This window comes from Rhea pennata, chromosome 6 (genome assembly GCF_028389875.1).
Source record: "Rhea pennata isolate bPtePen1 chromosome 6, bPtePen1.pri, whole genome shotgun sequence".
In the NCBI taxonomy this organism is placed as follows: Eukaryota; Metazoa; Chordata; class Aves; order Rheiformes; family Rheidae; genus Rhea; species Rhea pennata.
This window is the reverse complement of record NC_084668.1, coordinates 18,222,843-18,246,028: the sequence shown is the minus strand read 5'-3', so window position 1 is coordinate 18,246,028 and position 23,186 is coordinate 18,222,843. Positions and strand designations below refer to the sequence as shown.

At 47.9% G+C, this 23,186-nt stretch overlaps 1 protein-coding gene across 1 annotated transcript; it reads left to right on the top strand.

The window, feature by feature from the left end:
* Positions 1-34: 34 nt before the first annotated feature.
* STK11IP (serine/threonine kinase 11 interacting protein) lies at positions 35-19,946 on the top strand. The gene is made up of 24 exons (XM_062579102.1): positions 35-154; positions 252-454; positions 2,291-2,365; positions 2,638-2,733; positions 3,681-3,788; positions 3,992-4,063; positions 4,967-5,096; positions 5,278-5,381; positions 5,903-5,992; positions 7,392-7,433; positions 7,932-8,099; positions 8,411-8,492; positions 8,603-8,965; positions 9,568-9,758; positions 10,667-10,777; positions 11,546-11,741; positions 13,241-13,738; positions 15,248-15,363; positions 15,569-15,666; positions 15,850-16,028; positions 16,278-16,362; positions 16,842-16,924; positions 18,406-18,632; positions 18,963-19,946. The coding sequence occupies exons 1-24, from the start codon at positions 97-99 to the stop codon at positions 19,101-19,103; spliced, it is 3,516 nt and encodes a 1,171-aa protein (XP_062435086.1). The 5' UTR covers positions 35-96; the 3' UTR covers positions 19,104-19,946.
* Positions 19,947-23,186: the final 3,240 nt, after the last annotated feature.

The window sequence follows — 23,186 nt, the reverse complement described above, 5'->3', positions numbered from 1 at the left end:
CGCTCGGTGGCGGAAGCGCGCGCGGCTCTGCGGAAACGCGGAAGTGCCGGGCGGCAGCGGCGCGGCCGGGGCCACCTCGGCCTCCGTCCCTCGCCAATGGCGGCGGCAGCGGAGACGCTGGTGCGGGGCCTGGCGCGGCTGCTGCAGGACGCGGGTGAGTGGCGGCGGCGGCCGGCGCGGGGCCCCGCGGGGCCGGCGGCGGGCGCGGCCGCTGGCGCTGACGGCGGGCGCCGCGCCGTGCCTTCCCGCAGGGGACGTGGTCCTGGACGGCCGCAGCACCCTGAGGCTGCCCGCGCCCGCCCTGCAGCACCTCACGCGCGTCTTCGAGCAGCACCTGGGCTCCCGGAACCAGGGCCGCGGCTTCGTCGCCCTGCCCTCGCACCCCGCCGACTCGGCCGCCCTGCTCCAGGCGCAGTTCCTCTTCGACGTCCTGCAGAAGACTCGCTCCCTGAAGGTCCGTGCCCGGCCGCGCCCCCGCGGGAGCCTCGCCGCGTTAGAAGCGGCCCGCGGGGGCCCTTCGCGCCCTGGCCGTGCTGCGGCGTTGGGAAGGTCGCCCGAGCGGTCCGGGCAGCGCTTGGTATTGCTCCCCGAGCCGTGGTCGGCGTGCGCAGCGCCGCGGGGCCAGGGTGCGCGAGCCCAGCCAGTCGCAAGTGTGGTCTCCACCCTGTAATCCGGGGCTTTCTGCTTCCTATTTTTGAGGCTTGCATGTTCTGGCCGCTCTCTTTCACAGCACAGTCAGTCACTAACAACATGCCCTGCTTGACTGAATTTTGAGAAGGTTGCAGTAGAAGTAAGAGCATGGCATGAAAGATGTTTCAGAGGACTTCTTGAAAGGTGGCATGTGCTGTGAAGCTGCTGGAAGAGTGGTAGTGGTGAAACGGGACCAGAAGGAAAAAAAGGAATTAGCTCTCTAGGCTGTTCCTAGGAGATGTTGTGATCGAGTCCTCAGGTCTCTGGCACTATGGCCTATAGTGTTTTTGGTATGAGACAGGTTGGAGTTTGTTGTTAAAACTTCCCTGTAACATCTGAATAACAACGTGATAAGACTGGATATCAGCGTGGGGCCCAGAGCCTGTGGAGGCTACAGGCTGCCCTGGCTGTGCAGCCTCCATAGGTGCTCTGACAGGTCAAGGAAAGGCAGGACAGCTTAGGCAGGAGGATGTTATGGTTAGTGCCTGTGTTAACCAGATTAGCAGGCTTTTACTATAGCAAGCATTAAAAGAGGGGAGAAGCTACCATTAACCATGCATTAACTGATTCTCTTAGAGAAACTGGTGCTTTGTATCAGCCTGTTCAGATGTTAAGACAGTGGAGGGAGAGGAGAGAAGGTGATTGAATTGCCAGGAGGCAAACTAAGGATGGCAGCTGTAATAAACTTTTCTAAAACTGATCATCAGAGCTCTCAGTACAAGCTTCCCCTACAAATGGCCTTGTTCAATATGCTGCATTAGTGCTGGCAAGCGCCAGTGCTGTGATTCATCACTGTCATGGCCATAACTGTGGAAGCTGTAGTGGTGAGGAGGCCTTGGGATTATGTTCTGCACCTGATGAGTCACTTCTATGTAGCTGGCAGAGGTGGTCTCTCCAGTCTCTGCAGCTCCGGTGGCTGCAGTAGGAGGGTTAATCACTTCATTATTCACTTTATCTGAAGTACTGTTTATGCAAAGACTGTAGAAAACATAAGAAGTCAGATTTAATATGAGCATGGCCTGACTATCCTGTGGTGGGAGAGGCTGTGGCTGTACTACAGAAGGCAAGGGATGAGTTTGTAAGTTCTTCTGTCTCATTCTAAAAGTGTCTTGGGGACAGCCCTATTTCCCACTGTATTTGCCTGTGATTTGCCTTACTCAGCCTGCTCTAGTGAAATGCACATGCACATCTGCCATCAGCGTGCTAGTTCAGCTCAGCTGTTTGGCAAACATAGCTCTAGTAGTGAGATTTTTCTCTGCTTAGTAGGTTTGTTGGTGGTGGCTGATGGGGAATCCAGCTGTCAGACCTCATTGTGGTGCTGGTGAAGCCGTATGGGCAGGGGAGAGGAAGTGAAGCTATACAGTCTGGCAGTCCTTGATCTCATGCTAGCTAATACACTTTTTTTTTTTTTTTTTTTTTTTTTTTGACCTGTACTAAACTTCAGGGTAATGAGTCAGTGCTGATGACAGCAGGTGGGGGGAGAGCCTGTTAGTGAACACCAGAGGTGATAGGGCTTGTGATGCTGCAGTCAGTGCATCAAGATAGTAGTACTGCAGGACAAATTGAGATTTATGCAACACTTCTCTTCCTGTTTCTGTAGCTTGTTCATGATCCAAACTCTGTTTTGCAATCTACTGTGAAGATCTTCCCTTTCAAGTCCCTTCGGCATTTGGAAGTAAGTATGGGAGCCAAAACTGTTTTTGAGCCTTGCTGTGTGGTTTCTTCTGACTTACTTTTGTGGTTGTAGAGTGCCTTCACTCTTAAAAAGTGGGTAGGCTTTTGTGGCCTTGCTAGAAGGCTAAGTCTAAACTTCTGCAACATTTGCTTGGGGTCAAGCCTGGCTGTGAAAAAGTGGAATGGAAGGACTCCCTGCTGCAGTAGGGAGATGGGAGATTACATTATAATATTCTTATGTATGTTCTCCTTGCTTTCTCATTACTGCTGCAGTTGAAGTCTATCCCTCTGCACTGCCTTCGGGGACTGCGATTAGTCTATTCACAACTGGAATCTCTAACCTGTTGCAAATGCATCAGTACCTTGGAGGTAAGTGAGCTCTCTACAGACCCATGGGGAAAACTGCAGGAGGAAGACTGTCTGGATCCTACAACCCTTTAAACAGGGAAGACGTGGGAAACTTAACTGTTCTATCAATCGATTTTGTGTATGGCTTCCCCTCTCCCCGCTCTGCGGTCCTACTTGTGACTCAGTGCTGAAATATCCCCTGTTAGTTCCACACCTGTGCTCTGGCGCTTTGTAGTCTCCTCTTTAGCTGCTTGAGAATTTCTGGCGCCTACCAATGTTCGTGTCACTTAAGTGATTGTTCTGTGTGTCAACCCATTTCTGTATTCAAAGACCTGCAGCCAATCAAAATTTATTTGGTTGCACCTCAGCAGTTTTTAATTAGCCTTTACAGAAGGAGTGCTGTGCCCTGTGGCTCATCTGCACTGGTCCCTGGTAGGATTTTGAGACATGAATGCAAGCTCTGACCGTGGGGAAGTGAGTAATGTAGATTGTGTTAGCAGTGGGGTTCTGGAATTGTGTCTGTGGCACAGAAGCAACTGCCTGCTGGGGAAGAGAGTCTGCTGATGTGGAGTGCTTAGTACTGTCCTCTGTCTGTCAGAGCCTGTGTTGCTTGACCAGAGCATATGCATCTGCTGCTTTGTCCATGCTTTGAGAATGATCTGGAAAAGATTTTGTAATGATGGATCTTTGTGCTTAGAATTCAGAGTTTACTAACTCTAATGTATTAGAATAGTATTGTCACTTGATTAGAGAGTGCAAAAAATATTCTTTTTAAATATTTAGCTGTGGAGCTCCCACCACATCCAAATACTTGAATTAGTGACTTAAATGTCATTCCTTCTGAAGACAAAGCAGGGGCCTTAAGGTGCAAAATGCCAGCATTGTTCTCACTAGCTGTTCTCATATGTTCATCTGCTGTTACTGTAACAGCTAGTACTCATTAGGAATGACTCCTCGCTTCTTCCTAGGAAATCATTTCAGCATGTGGTGGAGATCTGAGCTGTGCTCTCCCCTGGTTGGAATTGCAGACTGTCAACTTCAGCTACAACTCGATCACTGCCTTGGATGACTCACTGGTGAGTGGAGCATCCCTCCTGCATGACTGAATGGAATAGAGGAGATGATCATGGCCCGGAACTGGGCACTCCTTTACTGATGCTGATGGGTCTGGGTGGGAGTGAGTAGTGTTTATTCTCATGGCCTCTCCCAGCTGGACAGGCTTCCCATGGTACAATAGAGACTCCTGTAGGATCTCATCTAGTCTCTTTTTCTCCTTCAGCAATTACTGAATGTGCTGAGAGTCTTGAATTTGAGTCACAACAAGGTCCAGGACTGTGAGCACTATTTAATGGTGAGTCCCAGAACGTGTATGGAGAGCATGCTGCTGAAGTGATCTTTGGCTATGTGCCTGCTAGGTGAAGTATACCACAAGAAATAGGAGACGTGGCTTAACAGGCATGTGATGTAGAGCTTCTACTTGCAGCCTTGAAACTCTTTGTCCTGTACGTGTAATCCCTGCCTCATTGAGCCAGAGAAGGCAGTGTTCCCTATCCACTCTAAGACAGGAACCTTTGCTGTGTGTATCATTGTCACCTCTCTAGTGTGGCTGAGACTTCACTGTAATCTGCACAGTAGATGAGGATGATGTAGCCAGGATTTGTTGTTCAGTTTGCCCAAACTGCCAGTAACATTTCCTCCTTGCTCTCAGAAATTGCCTGTCAATTACTTTAGAAAGGTGGTTCTCTATCAAAGCAGTGTGTGTGTGTCTGGGGAACAGTGCTGAAATCTTGTCTGTCCTGGACTAGATCTGCTTATTTTGAGAGAAGCTGTGAAATAGCTTTTTATGGAGTTAGTGAACCTCACAATATGTTATTCCCTTCCTTTTCTTGAGAAAGATGACTGTTCTTCTTATGGTAGCAAATCCAGTCTTTTGCTTAAGCGGGGTGTCCTGTCCCTTCCTGTGAAGTTGATGGTGCAGGGGAAAGCTTCTCCTAACAAATTTTGCGGAGGAGTTGGATCATGGTCAGTGCCCCTAGGCAAACCACTCCAGATGTGAACATTGAAGTCTTACTGCATAAATAGTCCCAAAACCTCATATTTGTAAGTGGCCTTAGTGGGTTGCTGTTGTTTTTTGGCTAGTGCCCATATGTCGGGGGTGGAGAGAAAGGTAGGGGCTAGTGCCCTGTCTTGAGTTCAGGATCAGGCTTTGAGCTAAAGTCTCAATTGATCTGGTGCTGTTCTTCTCTCTGAACAGACCCTTACAGAACTAGAGTACCTCAATCTGGCCTATAACTTCCTGTCAAAGGTGCCAAACCTTGGCATCTTCAGCCGATCCAAGCTGGTGACTCTGATCCTGCGGAACAATGAACTTGACAGCGTTAATGGTGAGCCCGAGGAGGGGGGGAGTGCTTCTGAGCTAGAGGCCTTTCCCTCTTCCAGGAGGAACACAGCTTGAAATTTTGGGCACAGCTATTTTTACTAGTCTTCGGTGTGGGAGAGAGGGGTGGGGGAAGGTTCTTTGGTTATGTCTTCTCGCTTGCTGATGACTTCTTGCTTTGTTTGCAGGGGTGGAACAGCTGGTGAATCTGCAGCACCTGGATGTGGCCTATAACCTGCTACTAGAACATGCCCAGTTAGCACCACTGTCCACTCTGCACTGCTTAAAAAAGGTAAGCATGAAGCCTAGTTGGTTCGTAGATTGCAAATGTCATGGTCTGGTGTTGCAAGGTGAAGGCTGCTGGGCAAGAAGAGTGTTGGAAGTTAAATTCAGCTCTTAAGCATTTAGTTTTGATGAGGAAAGCTGGTACTAAAGCTACCAAGTTCTGTAAAGATATTCACCTAATTCTTTTGTGGATCTGTGGTGTTCAGAGAAGCTTGAAGTAGGAAAACTGCAGTCACTCTAGGGCCTATGAAGTAAAATAGACTGCAGAAGACAGTTCTCCCGTCACTTTCTGGGGTCAGTACAGGAAAGGCTTTTGTTGATTTAGAGGCATGAATAAGAAATACTTAATTTCATTCTCTGTTAAAAAAATTTCAGAAAGCATTGGAAAAAGCTTGGTCCTCTCCTGGATTTGTCGTCATTCTACTCCATATTTCCTGAAGCAGAGAGAAATCCTGGAGCCCTAGGGCAGATGAGGTTGAGGTACAGAATACTACTGCTAATAAATATGTCTCTAATTTCCTCACCTAGCTGCACCTGGAGGGAAACCCATTATGGTTCCATCAAAACCACCGATCTGCAACGCTTGTACATGTGTCTCCCAGGGCAGTGTCTTCCAACGTGAGTATTGGCTATATGCCTTCTGCCCCTGGGATTGAAAGATTAGGGTGTTCTAAAGCACGGGAGGAAATGAGAGGAAAGTATTTTGGAAACTTGAAAGCTGGTTCGAGTGGTGCAAAGGTGAAGGTTGAGTAGTTTATGCTTAAATTTTAGTGAGGTGTTTTGACCAGGATAGACAGAGCTCAGTACTGATCTTAGGTTTGCAGGACCTCAGGTCTTAATCCTTCTTCCCTGTCTAATTCATCAGTTTTGCTTACTAACTGTCCCAAATCTTTGCTCTATTCCTGCCAGGTAGTGACTGTTTAGCTGGGCTTTGCAATCAAGGAAATCACTGACTCAGCCCACCGTGCCTGATCACATACTACTTTGGCGGTAGTGAACACCACCTTTTTCCTCTCATCACTGTGCTCTGAGCCTGGTGTTTTCGCTGTTTCCCTTGCATTCTGGTGCTTAAATTGCTTCTTGGTGGCCTGCTTTTAAATAAATGAGCCAACAAAGAAAGTGTTCTGACAGTTTAGCAAGTAAAAGTGCTTACTGATGGATAAGAGGTGTTGCAGAGCTGGTATGCTCTTTGTGCTAGCAGCAAATGGCTAGATTTGTTGTCATCAAACATGTTTTGAAACAAGCTTTCAGTGAGCCTTCTTTTTTGTAAAAATTTCTCTTTTTTCTTTTTTTCCATTTAGTGGGTTCTTTCCTTTTACTCAACCTGCAAAATCCTCTGCCATTCATCCTTTGAACACTTCACAAGTTGTCAAAGAGCTCTTGTGCCCATCTGCTATGAAACCTTGTGTCCAGAGGAGGAAATAGATTACTTGCTCTTCCTGTTTGTTAGGAAAGATTCACTTCAGGATTGCTCCATGCTTTGTAGCCAAATGCAGCTTAGTGTGAGACTCCAGATGTTCATCTGATTAAGTTCTTGGGGAAGAATAAAGGAGACTTGGTCAATTTAAGAGTTTGCATGGGAGCAGTGTCCTGTTCAGTGCTTTCAGTCTGCCAAGCAGGGGCTTACTGAGCTTACTGGGAGATAGGTAGACTAAGCCTGTAAGTAGAATTTAAGTTTTTGAGGTGAAGATGAGTAGCCCTCGAAACAATTCATGAAGTGTTGCAGTAGTATCTTTGTCATATCACTTCTGCAAATTGCCTTAGATAGGTTCCACTGCTGAAATCTGTAGTCAGGAAAACCACAATGGTCCCTTCTGGCTTCAGGTAGCTACAGCTGAAGGAGTGATGGATAGGTGGGAATAGGGTTGCTTCTGGTAGTCTTTACAGTCTTGTGCAAGGATCATGTGTCAAGAACCTGACCCTAGGGTGGTCTGAATGGGAATAGGACTCGGTAGATGCTGTCCTGGATAAGTGCCAGCCAGGTGGAATCTGACTGCAAATGGGTCTCTAATTACAGTTCCTCTTGGATGGAGAACCACTATCTTCCTCAGACCTAATGGTAAGTACAGTGCTGTAAACTGATTTTACTGGCTTTGGGAGTGGGAAGTCTGACAGGTTTCTCCATCCTCATGGGTCCCACTTAATCTGTGTTGGCTGACTTGCCTCTTTGAAGTAATTCTTTCTGGCTCAATTCATGCTGATTCCTGTAATTGTTGGGACTGATCAATTAGTTTATACTGTCCTGTGCAGCAGTACAGAATTTGGAACCTTACCTGTTTCCCTTTCAGGTGCTATCGAGCACTTGACACTTGAGGTTATGTGTCAGCAAAACAGTTGTCAATTCCCTATGTGCTGTTTTAAGAAAGGCATAGATTGAGTTAAATTGGAGCGGTCATGACAAGCAGTTGAGTCAACCAGGCAGGATTTATGTCACCACTTCTACTGATATGGTATATGTTTGGGACGATGAGCAGGGATGTTCTCAGCTTGAGTTACGGCTTTGTTACCTGGCATCACCTTCATGCTCAGCAGGCAACATTCTCTTCTTTTGGCTTAGTTTCTTCCAAAATCTATGCAAAGTATGTCACAGTCGATCCACACTTCTACCTCAGAGAAGACTGCACTGGACCGCAGTGCTCTGGACAGTTCCTGCGCTGCAGACCTCAGCGACAGTCAGTCTCCAGTGGAGAACGTGGCTGTCAGGCACCCTCGGAAGAAATGCAAGGTCTGGGACTGACATAGCATCTTAATTTTGTAGCTGGCCTGTTGGGAGGGGGGAGATGGTTCTCTGTGAAAGACGTGCTATGGGATGTTGCCTAGTACTGACAGGGTAGTACTGGACCTCTACGCTGGTGTGTGCTAGGTAGGGGCTTGGTTTAAAGTCAGTCTTGAACGACTGTAACAAATGTTTTGTGAGGTGTTTTTATACTGGAACAACCAAGAGTGGTCAGGCACCCTTTTGCATGTCAGAGCCTATGATCAGATGCTGTTTTCAGTCATTCTGAGGCCTCCCAGTTATTGTCCTGTTTGTTCCAGGGAAAAGTTAAAGTGCGCAGAGCAAGCATTTCAGAGCCCAGTGACACAGAACATGAGCCCCAGGCTTTATCTCTCTCTGCTGGTGAGGCTTGTCTTCTTCCTTGGTAACACAGCAGCTAAACAGCCCACAGTCAGAGGTGTGTGCTCTGGCATGGTGACTGTCTCCATACTTCGAAGGTTTTCTCTGTGCAGGTCTTGTCCTGCAGCATCAGAAGGAGATGAAGCGTATGGACAGCTTCAGAGATTGCTTTGGTGTTAACTGGCTGCAGTACAAGGAATGCCTGGAGAAGCATGACCAAGTACCTGTAATAGGCCATAGCCATTCTGCAGATGAGATTGCAGGCAGACCTGCTGCAATGGACTTGCTGAGTGAGAGCTTTGGCCCAGAGCAAGGAAAACCCCAAGTGTTCCAGAAAGAATCTTCTTGTCCTTTGGACAACACTGGGAAGGAAGAAGAGCCTGACCTACAGCTGGATGTGCAGGTGAGAGGAGAACAAAGAGAAGAGGAGGCAGATGAGCTGATGCTTGGGGAGGAAGAAGATAAGAAGACAGAAGGTAAATGGATACTCTCAGTGATGTGTTTAAGGGCTTGGGTGATGATAGAATGGATGGATCAAATGTAATATCCCTGAAACTTCATCACACTGCCCAATTTTGTGGGTCTTCTAAGGACTTTGGCCAAGTAGACACTAGGACCTTTGGGCAGGGATGAGGACACAGTCTTGGGAGACCTCCATCAAGGCTGAGACCAATTTCTCTGCTTCTGGCACCTCCTAAGCACTCAGGTATGGCTGCCTCTGTGCTAGCATTTTGCTGGAGGAATGCCACTGACTTGATATCCCTTTCATCCCTCTTACAGCTGAAGCAGATATACACGGTTGCCGTAGTGCTGCCTGTGGAAAGGAGGCGAGGAAGCAGGGAGAATAGGACTTGAGTCTACTGCTGGAGTACCTGCAGAGCTGCCTTCATTTAATGCTTTTGCATACAGTAGTTCTGCAGCTTTACAGCTAGTATGCATATGCCTTCTATCATCTGTGTGTTGCCCCAAGTCACAGCCTGTCTCAGAGGATTGGGTGGAACTACTGATCCCCAGTGAGACGCAACTTGGGCCTGAGGGCCTGCTGTGTGTACTGACCTCTAGTTGTTTTGCTCGGCAGTGGACCTTTGCCAACCAGTACTGGTGAGCCAAATAGAAAGTGAAGGTGACCCAGAGCCAGACTGGATCTTCCTTCGGGTCACAGCTAGGCATGTGATTGAGGTGGAGCTGAAGGCTGCCAGAGTCCTCCACAAACTGGAGCTGAAGTGTCTGCAGAAGATGGAGACCTCTGAGATGAACTGGAAGAGGATGGTGAGTTATGCCTCTGTGTGAGCCTTTGACATGTTATTCCCTGTACAGGCTAGCATTCTGGATGTGGGCTTCTGTCACTGAGTTCCCTGTAGGAGTTTTCATAGCTTTTGTAAAGCCTGATTAAGTCTCTTCAGCCCCATTCATGTATATTGCTTAGGATGTCTGTGATAATGCAGCAGAAATCAGCACCATTTTATTCCAAAACTGGAGTTAAAAGGACTATGACCAGGCTTGTTCCGGCACGTAGGAATGAGAGATTTTCCAAGAGGAGCCTAAATCCCATGAAGGCAACCTTTTTCTCGTCTATTCCTCAGCAGGATATCCCAGCCTTGGAGGGCTTTATGGGCTGCACTCTGTCTTTGACAGTGCAGCACTGAGGTTAGATCTTCTGTGACTTTTGGAGAGCTACTGATACCTCAGCGGGCAGTTTTCCATCTATTCTAGGAGTGTGCTTTGGTACCACCAGCCCTATTTTGCTTTTGTGGTTTTTAGAAAGGGAATTTAGAAATCACTTTTCTCATACATGCATGAACTTGATCACAGGCTCTTCTAAACTCCCCCCTCCCCCCCCCCCCCGAAGCTCCAACTCATTTTTCTTCCTGCCCTTGTACATCTTAAGTTTGTGGCATGCTGTTCTTCTGAAATACCTTCTTGACAAGGTGTTTCATTTGAGACACATTCTTCTGGGCCTTAAAGCTTACAAGTAGTCTCTAGCACTTCACACAGCTTGAATTTTTCAGCCTGTTTTACCAGGCTCCTAAATTATATCAAGGTCTTTCTGGGAGGGCTGTTCAAGGCTTACTAGATTCCAGTGCTCTGCCCATGTTTCCAACAGTTGCAGGCAAATGTAGTCTGTGTCCTGGATACTGTGCCCTCTTTCTGGAACTGATGTTTCCTTTCTCTTGCAGGACCTGGAACGAGTTTTCCCTGTTCTCACATTATACTTCAGCTACATTCGTAAGGACCGACAGAAGCGTAAATACGTGGTGCTTGATGACTGCCCAGAGCAGTGTCTACAGGTGGGGAAACTAATGGAGGAAGCATGGGGAGGAGGGCAGTGCTTTTTTTGGAAAGTCATTGGATTTTTGCAGCCAGCAGAACCCCTGTTCTCAGAGCATATGTACGTCTGACCTCCTCTTACTAGCTGGGCAGCTCGTGTCTGGACTGTATTCTCCAGAGTTTATTCTGTTGCACAGATGACCTGTGGAGGGCTCTGTGGGTAGTGGAGCTTTGAAATGTAGAAGGTGCTCTCAATGAGGAAGCTTTTCTACCCTTGGGAAAAGAGTTCTAGTAGTAGAGTTAGTGACTTTCTTACGCACATGTGGCATAATTTTTCCTGGCTATTGTGTGATGCTCTGGCCTGTGCTTAGCCTTCTATACAGCAAGAGTGTCTGTGCTATAGCAACTGTGTTCGGCACAGATGCTGTACTAACTCTACTATCAAATCTAAGTATTTTTCTTGAGACACTGTTGTTTAAACACACTTAAGCAAGCTATTGCGGAGAATACGAAAACAGGACACCTCAGACCTGTAAATATGTAGGTACAAAACACAGACCTGCAAACAGGTTTGTCTTAGTCATTGCAGTGAAATTTAGTGCCTTTGGCAAGCTTCTTTCACAGAGTAGCTCTTGTGCCCTGCTGGGCTGGGATAGCCCTGCAGTCATGCAGTTTGAAATGCTGTGATGAGGCATGTGAGGAGACTTGCTAACATTAGAGACCTACTTGTATTAGGACAGCTGTAGTCTGCCTGCTAGCAGTCTTTTTCCCTGTGCTGGTACTTCTAGTGTGTGCTTGAAGTGTTGACACCAGCTCTGGAGGAGAATCGGAAAAATTGGAGCCAAGAGAAGACATTCACAAAGCTCCAGTGCCTGAAATGCAAGCAAGAGTTTCTCCAGTCTCTGGCTCCTTGGCAAAAAGGTCTGTCTTCTGCAGAGGATGGAGATGCCAAAAAACTGGAGACACTAGCTGCCTCAGATCAAGGTAGGACCTAGTCCGCAGAAAAATGTTGTTGGATGCCCAGGCAGGCCACCTGTGGCAGCTATGGTGCAGAGCATGGCATGCAGAGGAGAAGGGAATGCCTTGGTTGCACTGGAATTAAAACATATCGTGAAATGCACTGTGACTTAACATGCTTGAATTGGTCCTAGGCATCAGGGAAGGGGCACTCACTGCTTGTTTGCTAGCAGAAATAAACCACTGTTTAAGCAAACAGTACCCCTGTTGTAGGTGGCCTCAAGTCTGGGAGAACATAAGGGTGCTGGAAAACTGCAGGACCTTAAAGGTCCTGTAATCCCTTGTCCTATGTAAAGCATGGTCAGTTTTGCTCTACAGGCTAACTCTTTCTGAGAGGCCTTTGCTGAGGGATCTTTCTGGGTAATCTGCTCCACTATTTCAGATAAAAAATTGACTCTTAGTTATCAGGAGAAACAACTGCTACCCTAGCAGAAATCTTGCTGACTGTAATCTTAAGCCTATTGCTACTTTCCCTATGGAAAATTACTTTTTTATTTTCTTTGTACTTTGTTCTCCTCCTGCCTACCTCCCCTCTCCCTGTTACTCCTGTCTTCTCTTCTTTAGACTAAATAAGCTCAACTCCCTAGATAATTTGCTTGTCAGTCATATCTCCTACAGTCCAGCTATTCTTGCTAGTCTCCTTTATACTGTTTCCCATTAATCCATCCCGCCCCTCATTTTTTTTTTTTTCTCCTTTGGGTGTCTGAAACTAGATGCAGTATTTTGACGGGGATATTACAAGTGCTGATTAGGTATCTTCTAATTGTTGAGTTTCTCAAAGCTTCTCTAAGTTTAAAGGTGAAGTGGAGAGTGCCCAACCTTAGCTTGTAGGATTCTGCTGGTTCGAGGAAGCAACCTGGTACTGGAGGATTCTGCAGTGAGAGCAGAAGTGCTGTCCTGTCTACAGTGCTTTCCTCTACCCCATGGTGCTTTCTTCTTCCAGGGCAGTAGAAGTCCCAAGCTCCAGCTAGGAGTTTAGTGTGGTGTGGATGATGAGTGTCAGGAGGGATAAGAACTGCTAGAGAATGGTCACAGCAGGCTCATGAGCTGGCAGGCTGGAGGATAAGCCAAGCCAGGGATGAGGGTGACTAAGGAAGGTTTGATTGACTGTTGGTGAATTTGACCTTCAAAGGCAATGTGAGCAAAGTGGAGGAAAGGGGTGAGCCAAAGCCCTGATGTAGGTTATCAGTTGCAATTAGAACCCATGCTAGCCACTCTAGTTCTGAGTGGGGTTATTTTATGTGGATGTTAGCACTGATACATATCTTACACACCTCCTCTCTCAAATCAGTGAGAATTTATGGATCTGGATATTGCTGCTCAACAAGGTGCTGAAGTCAGGCCATGACTGAGCTATTGCCTACTTTGAAAAGGATGGCTTGTGGTTTGCGGGGCGGGGGGGGGGGTTAAGATCTTGCAGGTAGAGAGCTGTTCTTTTGTGCTATCCCTGATTAAGTCTTTCACAGATGCTGCAGCACCTGGCAAACCTGTAGCCTGTCCAAGTTGTTCCAGTGACCATGTGGTCATCCTGCCTTCAGAGATGTGCTCCAACGCATCTCTGCCGCCTGGCCCTGGTAGCACAAATGAGGACCTGTTGGAATCTGTTCTGGAGGGAGGCAGCCAGCAAGAAGGCACAGAGGAAGCATCTACTCTGGCTACCAGTGAGAGTGGGAAGTTCTACATTGGTGAGGAGGACAGCTCTGAGGTGGACACCAGCAACAGCACCAGAACCCCGGAGCTCAGTAGCGAGCATGACAGCACACTTCATTCCAGTTCTCGCAGTTCTGATGGGGGCTGTGGGAAGAAGGAGCTGGGCGTGAAAAAACAGTTCTTGTCCTTCAGTCACACTGACACCAATGAGGGCAGCTTGTTGGGGAGCTACCATTATGGTGTTTCTCGTGGGCCCACTCCTTCCCAGCTGTCTTTGAACTCCGAGTCAGAGGAAACCTGGAATCTCAGTCCTTGTGAGTATGTAGGAGCTGTACAGGGGTGGTGTGTGCATCTCTGTGGTAGGCTCTGTCTGGTGCTTGCAGTCTGCACTGCCTCCTGTATAATACAGGAAAAGGGGGTCGTCAGGCACAGGCAGTGGCTGTGATACTTGTGAATAGAGCACTTCATGACCTTCTGTTCCTCTCTGATGCCTAAAGGTAGGGAAAACTGAATCAGCTCCTAATCAATGGTGTTGCTCAGACTTTGGGTAATAGCCTCTTGTTCTGAGAGCCATTTTGCTCAATCACAGGCACACTGAGTTCCTCTGCTTCTAATGAGCTGCCAGCTGGAGTATTACCTTTGGAGAAAGGGACAACTGTGTGTAGCAATCTTTATTCCCAGGCTTAAGTGCAGTCTGAGGTTAGTGTGTCTGTTGGAGGCTCGGGTTCATAGATCTACAGCTTCTTGTTTTCACTTCAGTGGTCTTTGTGAACAGAGGTGATAAAGCCTCTCCCAAAGAACGGTCTGTGTGCTGGCTATGTGAAGGCTGTGGTACAAACTTGCAGTTAGTGTGAGGCACGCAAAGAGCTTTATGTGAAGGGTTTTGGATTTCTGTTGTGGCAGAGACTGCTTTTGCTTAGACTTCAGCATGTGATTTAGAGTAACTTAATTTGGAAAGGGCCTCTGGAGGTCATCTGCTCCAACCCACCAAATGGTTTTATTTCGACTGCTCTGGCCCTGGTTTGGAAACCTGTGAGCCCCTTATAGAGGTCTCCCTTGACTTGCCAAGACTGCTGTGCCTCTGAAGAGAACTCAGTGTAGGACCAGTGTTTAGAATCACTATGTTCAGTCTTGTATAATCACAGAAGCATATGAAGTAAGGTAATCTCTTGTTTTGCATCAAATCAGAGTACCAATTTAGTGAACTGAGACAATGAAAGAGTTCCTGTTGAGAATAATTTCATTGATGTAGTATTCTTTATGGAGAACAAGTCTTCTCAGGGGGAGGAGGGGCATTGCTTTTCTCAGGCCACTGGACCGTTGGCAATTAGCATGGCAGTGTTGTGGCTGTTGTATAAATGGTTGATTCATACAATTGTATGACAAATACAAGTTAGGTTCCTCACCAGTTTTCCTGGTGTCTTTCTTGGTTGTTTTTATCCCTACCTTGGCCTAAGTGAGAGACCTGAGCTGACGTCAGCTGAAATACAAAATATCTTTTTAGTTTGGTGTGGAATTGCCCTTCTGCCACATCCAGAAGCAAGGTGGTGTTCCCATGTGACTAAACCACTGGGCAAAGGTTGAAGATGGATTAGACCAAAGCTTTGTATATCTGAAAGGGCAGGTATTAAAGTGATGGAGTCCCCTTGTGTCTGTGTTGAAATCTGTGGCCTGAAGAGCCCTAGTTCTGATCCTTTGTCTTGAGGAGAGATTTGATGGAAGCGAGCATGCAAAGGGATGACAGCACTGCCCCACTGCCAGTCTGCATGATTCAGCAGCCTCTGGTCAGTGGGGAGAGTGCTAATGCCACCTTTTGTTCTCAGCTGCAAATGGCATCCTGAATACTAGGGATTTTCGTTCTGTGGATCATCGTCTGAAGCTGTACCTGGATATGGAGGTTTTTGAGGAAGACACTGAGGAGTTCCAGTGCTTCCTCAAGGTAGGTTCCTGCAGCATCACCCCATGTTCTGTGGACAGCCTGGTCCTTAGCCATCTTTTCAGCTGCCCTGTGAGTTTTGCTCTGGAATGGCATCCCAGAGCCTGGGAAATATGAAGGGTTCTGACATGTGTCTAGGCCAGTCCTTTGTGTGGGTGAGGTGGCAAGGGGTAAGCCAGTACTGTGACCTGCCCTCTCTGTGCTGCAGGTGGCTATGGTGAAGTTTGGTCGACGTGGGGAGTTCCTCTCAATCCTGGTTGCTTCTGACCTCAGGATTTATGTGCTGGAAGTCACTGGAGTTATCAGGTGAGGAGAGGCGTGGCAAGTGAGACCTGGAAGCAAGTCTGTGAGTGCTGGATGGTGCCAGCCTTATGCTGGAGGAGTGGTGACATGTAAAAGCTCTTCTGGCAAAAGCTCTGGTGCAATGTGATGTGAAAGAGGGGGAGACGGGGTAGCCTGCTGCAGCTGAGTGCTGTGCCCTGTGACTAGGGGACAACCTGCAGACTGGCTGAAGAAGAACGACTCTCACTACCTGTCTGATATTTCCTATCTGGAAGTGGGACTTTGCCACCAGAGCTTGAGAATGGAGTTTGAGAACCCAAGAGCCTCCTACAATCTGCTGATCCGGAACCAGAGCTGTTGTGACCAGTTCCTGCAGACACTGACATGTAAGAGTTAGAGCTATAGCAGAGGGAGGGGGAGGAGGATTTGGAAGATTTGCTCTTGAAAATGCACCAGGAAGACTGCATTTGAGATGTATGTTGGAAAACCAGTTCTTGTCAGATCAGAAGAAAGTTAAGAGAGAATCCTACTGGTGCCATAAGTTAGTGTCTCTATATGGACTAGAGAACTGTTCTAAGCTGTTGAATATAGCCTTGAGCTTGCAGTAAAGTTATCTACCTTCTACCTGTCTTTAGATCTCATACAAGAGCTGCCTGCCAAGCACAGGAGTAAGGTGAAAGAAATCCCCACTGTGGAGATGAATCCTCAGCATTCTTTATGGTAAGAGCAGCCTCTGAGGGGATGAATTTGGGGATAGAAAAAGGTGTTTGCTTTTTTCAGCAGTGCCTGGGATGTGTGGCAGTGAAGTAGGCGGCAGCAAGGCTGCATTACAGGCTTAAGGCAGCTGGCTCCAGTGGCTGTCACACTGCTGCAAGGGGGTGAGCACGAAAGGGTGGGAAGGACTGAGCGGGCAGGGTGATTCTAGCTCTCTAGGAGGAGCCTGGGCAGAACAGAACTTGAGAGAAAAAGGTGATGTTGTAGGGCTGACTGGTCCCACGTGAGAAGCATTTAGTTCTTTGCTGGCAAGGTGATGGGCAGGGAGCACTGAGAGTGGCAGGAAAGGGTGGAATTTTGCTATAGCATATGGAAGAGATGACTCCTTTCCTTTTCCAAGAGGACAGAGAACAGGAACAAGGTCACAGCAAGCCTAGACTGAGAACAGAGTGCTTCCTTGGATTACTTACTGCTGTGTCTTCTAGGTCTTTACTGGACTCCAGGACCACAGACTCCATGGCTGCAGATGACACTTGTTTCTTCTACCTGCTGGCCTATCTGATCCAAGGTACAGGAGATCTCATGGGAAACTTGTTTCCCATGCCTTGTGCAGTCTACTTCCATGTTTTTGTTTTTAGTGTACAGTGTGTGGGAACAGGGCTGGCTCGTGGTTGCAGCAGCAAGATGGGGAGGTAAGTGTTGGGATGCGTAGGCTAGTAGCATGCTTCTGCCTATAAGGTCTCCCATCTCTTTTGGGAATGAAATCCCAGGCTCTACGGAGCAGTTGGTCTTGCACGTTAAGTTTGGATGTAATTCAAAATGGCTACTGAGAAGCTGGAAGTAAGGGTTAGATTGTTCCCACAGGATGCGGGAAAACTTGAGGGGTCATGCACACATTTGTGTGCTAGAAGCTGAAAGGCACTGCCTCGGTTTGGGAGAACAGGAGCAGGTATCTAGCACCCTAGAAGACAGAACAGGAAGAGCCCCCCGGAGCCCACCCACTCTGTGCCAGTGCTTGTTGAGGGCCAAATGTTTGAGATTTGAGTTCAGTGAGCAATTTCAGTATCATCTTAGCTTGAGACACCAGAAAAAGCAATGTAGTTGTTAATCATGCATTGACTTCGTTAATGCTTTTGCAGTCTTCTTCCCTGGTGGCCATTGGGGAGGTATGAGAGAACAAGAATTACAGTACAAGATTCTGTGGGGAGTATGCGTATTGGTCTCCTTTTAGCTGTGCAAATAGCCTGAGGGAGGGAGAACTCAAAACTGCATATCTGTTACTCTCCAGTTTTTCTCCTTTTTTAGAGTACAGTGCCCCAAACTGGACCCTGTTCCAGCTGAGGCTTCCCTGCCAAGTAGAAAGGACTAATTAATCATTCTATCTCTGATACTCCTGCTAATTCCCAAGAGTGAGCTGTGACAAAAGCAACGTGTTGATGTAGCGGTTTGTGATTCCCTGTGACCTCAGCCAGTTTTGCTAGTGGTTCCCTATTTCTGTGTATTTGACTTGTTCTCAAGCTCTAGTGCTTTTCATTTTTATCCGCTGAAATCAACTGAATGACATTTATGCTCTCTCTAATTTAGCAAAACTATTTTGCTTTCTGCCATGCTTGTGATGCATCCCAACTTGTTATTAAACTTTGTGATTTCTGTTGCATCCATCAGACCTGGAGCCAGACAAATTCAGGCCAAAAAGGTGGCCTTTTAGCTGGAGCTGATGACTTTTAACTAAGGAGTGGTAAAGTGTTGGTTGAGAGGTCAAAGAACTTAAGTTTCTTGTCTTGTCTCACATGAGGCTGTTGGCTGGCACAATGCTGGTTGGGTAGTGGTCTTTCCTATGCTTACTCTGGCAGTGAGCTTGAATAAGCTGTTTAAGTCCAGGTGTATTCAGCTACCCTGTTCCCCCTCCTCAGTCAGGAAGATGTTCACTCAGTCACTCGCTGCTGGAAAAGGTTTCCTAGGTGAGGGGTGGAGGATGGAAAGCAAAGCTGGTTCTGTGGTGACTCAGGCTCTGAGCAGAGCTTCTCCTCTTTCCCCCTATCCTTTTAGGAGCGTCTGCTTTTCCTGTGACCCTGCTGAGCACCCGCAGCATGCTGTTTCTGCTGGAGGAGAATCACCAGTGGCAGGTGCAGCCCCGCTTGGATGCGGATGGTGAGGCAGAACCACCTCCGAAGAGCAGCATCCAGCTGAAGGAGAAGCAGCCAATCAGCAGTATTAGCAATGTCATAACCTATCGCCTCTATCCCTGTGACATCAAGCTGATGCTTTATGATGAGGTAACCAGGAGGAGTGTCATGGGACACACAAGACTGGGGGTGGATCCAGGAGGCTAGATTGTGCTCAGACTCTGTTCCCGCCAGCAGTGTTTTGGGGCTGTCATCTTTTATCCTAATGCAGGGTCTTGCACCATAGAGCCAGGGGAGCACAGCATATTGCTGCTGTACAAAAGTTATGCAAGGACGCTTTCACAGCTGGCCATGGAGAGGGAGGAGGATGTTATTTGGGCACTGGGAGGAGCTGGCATCTGTGCTGGGAAACAGCAGCTCAAGACTGACCTTTGAGGCTGGGCCTTGCCCATATGCCTTTATCTCTTTTCTCCCTGACAGGTGCTGAAGGTGGAGAGCACTTGGCATATCCGCACAGAGTGCCCTGAGCTCCTGGCAGAGCTGGTGGAGTGGATCCGCGGGCCCTGGGAGGAGATGTTCTCTATCGAGCTACGGAAGGCTGAGCATGAGGGGCTGGAGTGAACTTGCCAGCTATAGGCAGGCGGGACTTAGAGTCAGGAGTGCTGCTGTGCTGCCAATAGTGCACAGGTGTCTCCCACTCCCATCTGACTTTGCTGTCCTGTGGCCTCTGCTACCCGCTGAACTCTTGCTCCTAGGCCTTTCTGGTGAGGAGGAGGGAGCACGCAATGGTCCAAGCTTTGCACAGTCACTCACCTGCACTGGGCTGGCCATGGAAGGAGGCTGTGGAGGGTGTCCTATAATCCTGCATTAGCTGCACAGAATTGCAACTTGGTGGTGTCTGCTAGTCTCATTCAGGGTAGTAGGGAGTCACTTTGAAGGAAGTAAATCACTGACGGAGGAAGGGAGCAGAACCAGAGCATGGTCAGTGGGACATGCATTGGGACTAGGCCAACAGCAGGCCAGAGGTACTTGGGTGCTGGACTCTTCTGGCAAGTGTACTTACTGCCTCTCCAGTTGTCTCAGAGCAGCTGCTGTTGTCTGCTGCTTATTTTTCCCCCTCTCTCTTATCCACTGCTTTCCTAAAGCTGCCTGCTTCAAACAGGGGCCTGATTGCACAAAGGAATAAGGCATGTTGTACTGAACCCTCTGGAGAGCCCTTTGCACCTGTGTGCCTGGCAGGGCATGGCTCAGTCTGCTGCTGTAGTCTCCCTCCCTCACTGGGGAGGGAGAAGCCGTGAGGCTCTTGGGCACAGAAGTGTTGCTCATCGCTTAAGGGTCAGGATATTGGTGGGCACTGACAGGTGAAAGTGAGGCTTAGGCTTTTCTGAGCAGTCCAAAAGCAAGAGTCTATTTTAACATGAGTTTTACTATTTTCTATTGTAATAAAATCTTCTATTTATTGAATTGTCATGTTTTCTTTGCCGCATCCTTTTGCACTGCTTTAATGGCATGTAAGGTCTGTCTTCATAGCGGCCTCAAGGGCTTCCCAAGATCCCACAGGATTGGAGCCATTTTCCCCTTCTGTTCAGGGTGGTGGTGATGGGCTGCTAAACTGCTCTTCTCCACATGGCTGGCACCCAAGCAGCAGCCAAGTCTGTGGCCTGAGTGCATGAACAAGGCCCAAATATGGTTAGACTGACAGGAGGTGCTAGTTTTGTTGTTCTCCTGTGAAGATTGCCCCCAGGTGAGTACCCTTTAGGCTCAGCCCCAGCAAATTGCTTATTGGCTGCTAGCAGGTCCTCAGAGCCATGTGCCTTGTAGGAGCTGTCGCTGTGGTGGCTGTGGAGGTGCGAATGAATGCCCCTGCAGCACTGAATGAGCCCTTTTGCCAGGTGTTGTTCAGCTATTTCTAAGAGGCAGTTCTGGGGCTGGTGGGATAACAAGGCTGCATTTGGGAACTGTGGATTTTTGGCTCGACATACAAGCAGTTCTCTATCTGAAGCCCCGAACTTGGCCTGAGCTGAAGCTGACCTCGGCCCCTCTAGATCTTGGGCAGATTTGACTGGAGTGTACTGGGGTGGGAAGGCACAACCTTGGGGTGGAAGAAACTATGAGGCAGGTGTGATGCTAACCAGCAGAGGTTGAAGGTGCATACAACCTCTGCAGGAACAGAGCACCTCTACTGTGCTCCTGCCACAAATTCTTGCCAGAGTGAAGGTTCTTTTCTGTACCAGTTTTCACCTCAACTTCATGCAGGACAGGTTGAGACAAGTGTGGCTGGAAAATGCTGTTGCCTGACCCGGCCTTGCTATGTCATATGGTCTCTGCACTCTCTTCAGGTGAAGAGTAAGTGGAGATGGGGTAGTATTTCAATAGGCTTGAAGTTCCCTATTGGGGTGAGTAGAAACAGTCCTGTCAAACCAAGGTACTGACAGGTAGGATCTAATAGCACAAGCATGGACCTTTACTGATGTTTACCTTTCCCAGACTGGTGTGTCTACCTGCTGTGAACATTCAACTCACAGTCTTGAGACATTTTCCTACTGCTGAATCTTTAGTAACAACTTTTATCTTCATTCAAGGTTATCTTGATTTCTTCTAAGACATGTGTTTGTCTTTTATGGGCCTGACCCCTATTTTCTATGGGCTCTGAGTCCTGCAGTTCTACAACATTCTGCAATAGTTTCTATGATATCCAGAGCCTCCACATATCCAGAGCTGGTGTCTGTCCCTTAAGTTTGTTTCATCTAGAAAACAGCAATAACTGGGCCCCATAGCAGTCTTACCTTGTATCTTAGCAAATGAGATAATGTTTCCCACTCTGCTCCTCCATCCAAGCTATGCCCTCCTCCCAGCCTTATGAGTACGGAATTCAGTTTCCATGTTTTGTATATTAAAGGTCAGCTTTCAGTGCGTTGTTGGATGCTTTCTTGGAATCTCTTTACTATCAACCTTTTTCCTGTCTCTTTCAGAAGCTGAAGGTCCACAGTGGCTGACATTTTTTATCTAGTCTTCTATAGACTTGATTGGCAGGATGTATACTGTCTTATGGCAGATGTCATAACACATTCAACTTTGTCTCTTCTTCCAAAATGGGCATATGCTTGCTGCTCTCTATTCATTTGGTGTGATCTCAGATGTCGAACTGGAGTGAGCTCAGTGGAAATGCTGCCAACACCTAGCGCTTTGTATGGAGAAAGGAGTTCCAAAGAGATGAGCCAGTAAAAACTGGTAAGGTTTTTTGTCTTCATCTTGCCATTTAAGGAGTTTGTGTAAGTACTGTCTTACCCTTTCATAACTGCATTTTTCATAAAGGGCAAAAGTCAAAGTTGGAGTTACCAGACTAGCTTGTTGATATTCCTTCTGCGTATGCTGATCCCCAGAGAAAAGTCATCACTGGAGCTTGCTGTTTTCATCTTGGCCAAGTTGTACCTTTGCATTGTGGCACTTGAGTCTGGGTATGCATTGAGGGGCCCAGCAAAGCGAAGATGTCAGCTCCTTGTTTGTCCATAGCTGTTCTCAGACCATTCCTGGTTTTTACTATAGAAGTAACTACTCATATTTGCTTCTGCTCTTTGCCATGTCTTTGAAAGCCTCTGCCTTCAGCTCAGCACCAGCACCAGCACCCTAGTCTCAGTGACAGCTCCCTGCTCTTCTGCATTCCTTCATCTACAGAGAGGGGAAGCTCAGCTTTAGCCTGTGCAGCCTACTGGGCTGCACAGCCTGTCTGCCTGCTGCCTCTTAATGAAGCACTTACTTTGTTTTCCCTTAGGATTTTTTTCTGGTTATTGCAGATTAGTCCCTTTGTAGTTACTCTGTGAGCATGAACATGCTGCTGGGAGCTCTTCACGCTGGACCTAGCGATGGGATTAATTGGCCTTATTCCACTGGCAAGGTGTTTCCCCAACACGCTCCTTTGCTCCAGCACTAGAGGCAGCCCAACTGATTGCTGCACTAGAGCAAGGACTGCGGAGATGCAGAAGAGCCAGGGTTTGTAGAGATGAGTGATATCTGTTCAATTAGCTGCAGATGTCTTCTACTTGTCACAGCTCTGAGCATGCGGTCTCTCATCTCTGGCACTATAGGTCTTCCCCCCATCTCCTGCCTGTCTGTTTTGCTGGATGTATTTGTCTCCTGTACTCAGTACTGAGCAGGTTGAGCCTGGATCTCAGTATTTCTGCACCAACATCTACCTGGAGCAGATTTTTCTTGAGATGCCTGGAGCTGAACAGGTTGCAGGGCCTGAGATGACCTTAGTCCATGGCTGCTGGACTCCAGGGCCGTGGAGAATGGCTGCAGGAAGCCTGAGGCAGCTGTGGGCTCAAGCTTTGCGGTGTCCATTTCTACAACCCCTATTTCCCAGGGACATACCAGCCTTGCCTTACTTTACTGTCCAACCCAGGTGCTGAAAATATTTTCTAATGCTTTAGTCACAAATTGAGCTCTTTCAGTGCTTCCTGCACTGTTCTCTGCACTTTACAGCAGTGCTGCCTTGAGCATACGTAGCCTGTGGGTTAGAGTCAACTCCCTTGCATTATATTTAGCTAAAGTAGCCTTCTTTAAACTGCATGACTGGAAGGGACTGGTTGTTCAGTTCTGGCAGATTATCTCTGCTAGCCTGAAGTTCATTTCAACCCCTGCAGAAGGGGGCCGTGCAGTAGCAAAGGACACCTGCCTGTCCAGCTTCATCCCTTCTCTAGGTGC

Coding starts and splice junctions, on each gene's coding strand:
- STK11IP (XM_062579102.1), top strand. CDS start 97: ATGGCGGCGGCAGCGGAGACGCTGGTGCGGGGCCTGGCGCGGCTGCTG. Junction 15,667..15,849: donor GAAGTCACTGGAGTTATCAG/GTGAGGAGAGGC, acceptor CCCTGTGACTAG/GGGACAACCTGCAGACTGGC. Junction 16,363..16,841: donor AATCCTCAGCATTCTTTATG/GTAAGAGCAGCC, acceptor TGTGTCTTCTAG/GTCTTTACTGGACTCCAGGA.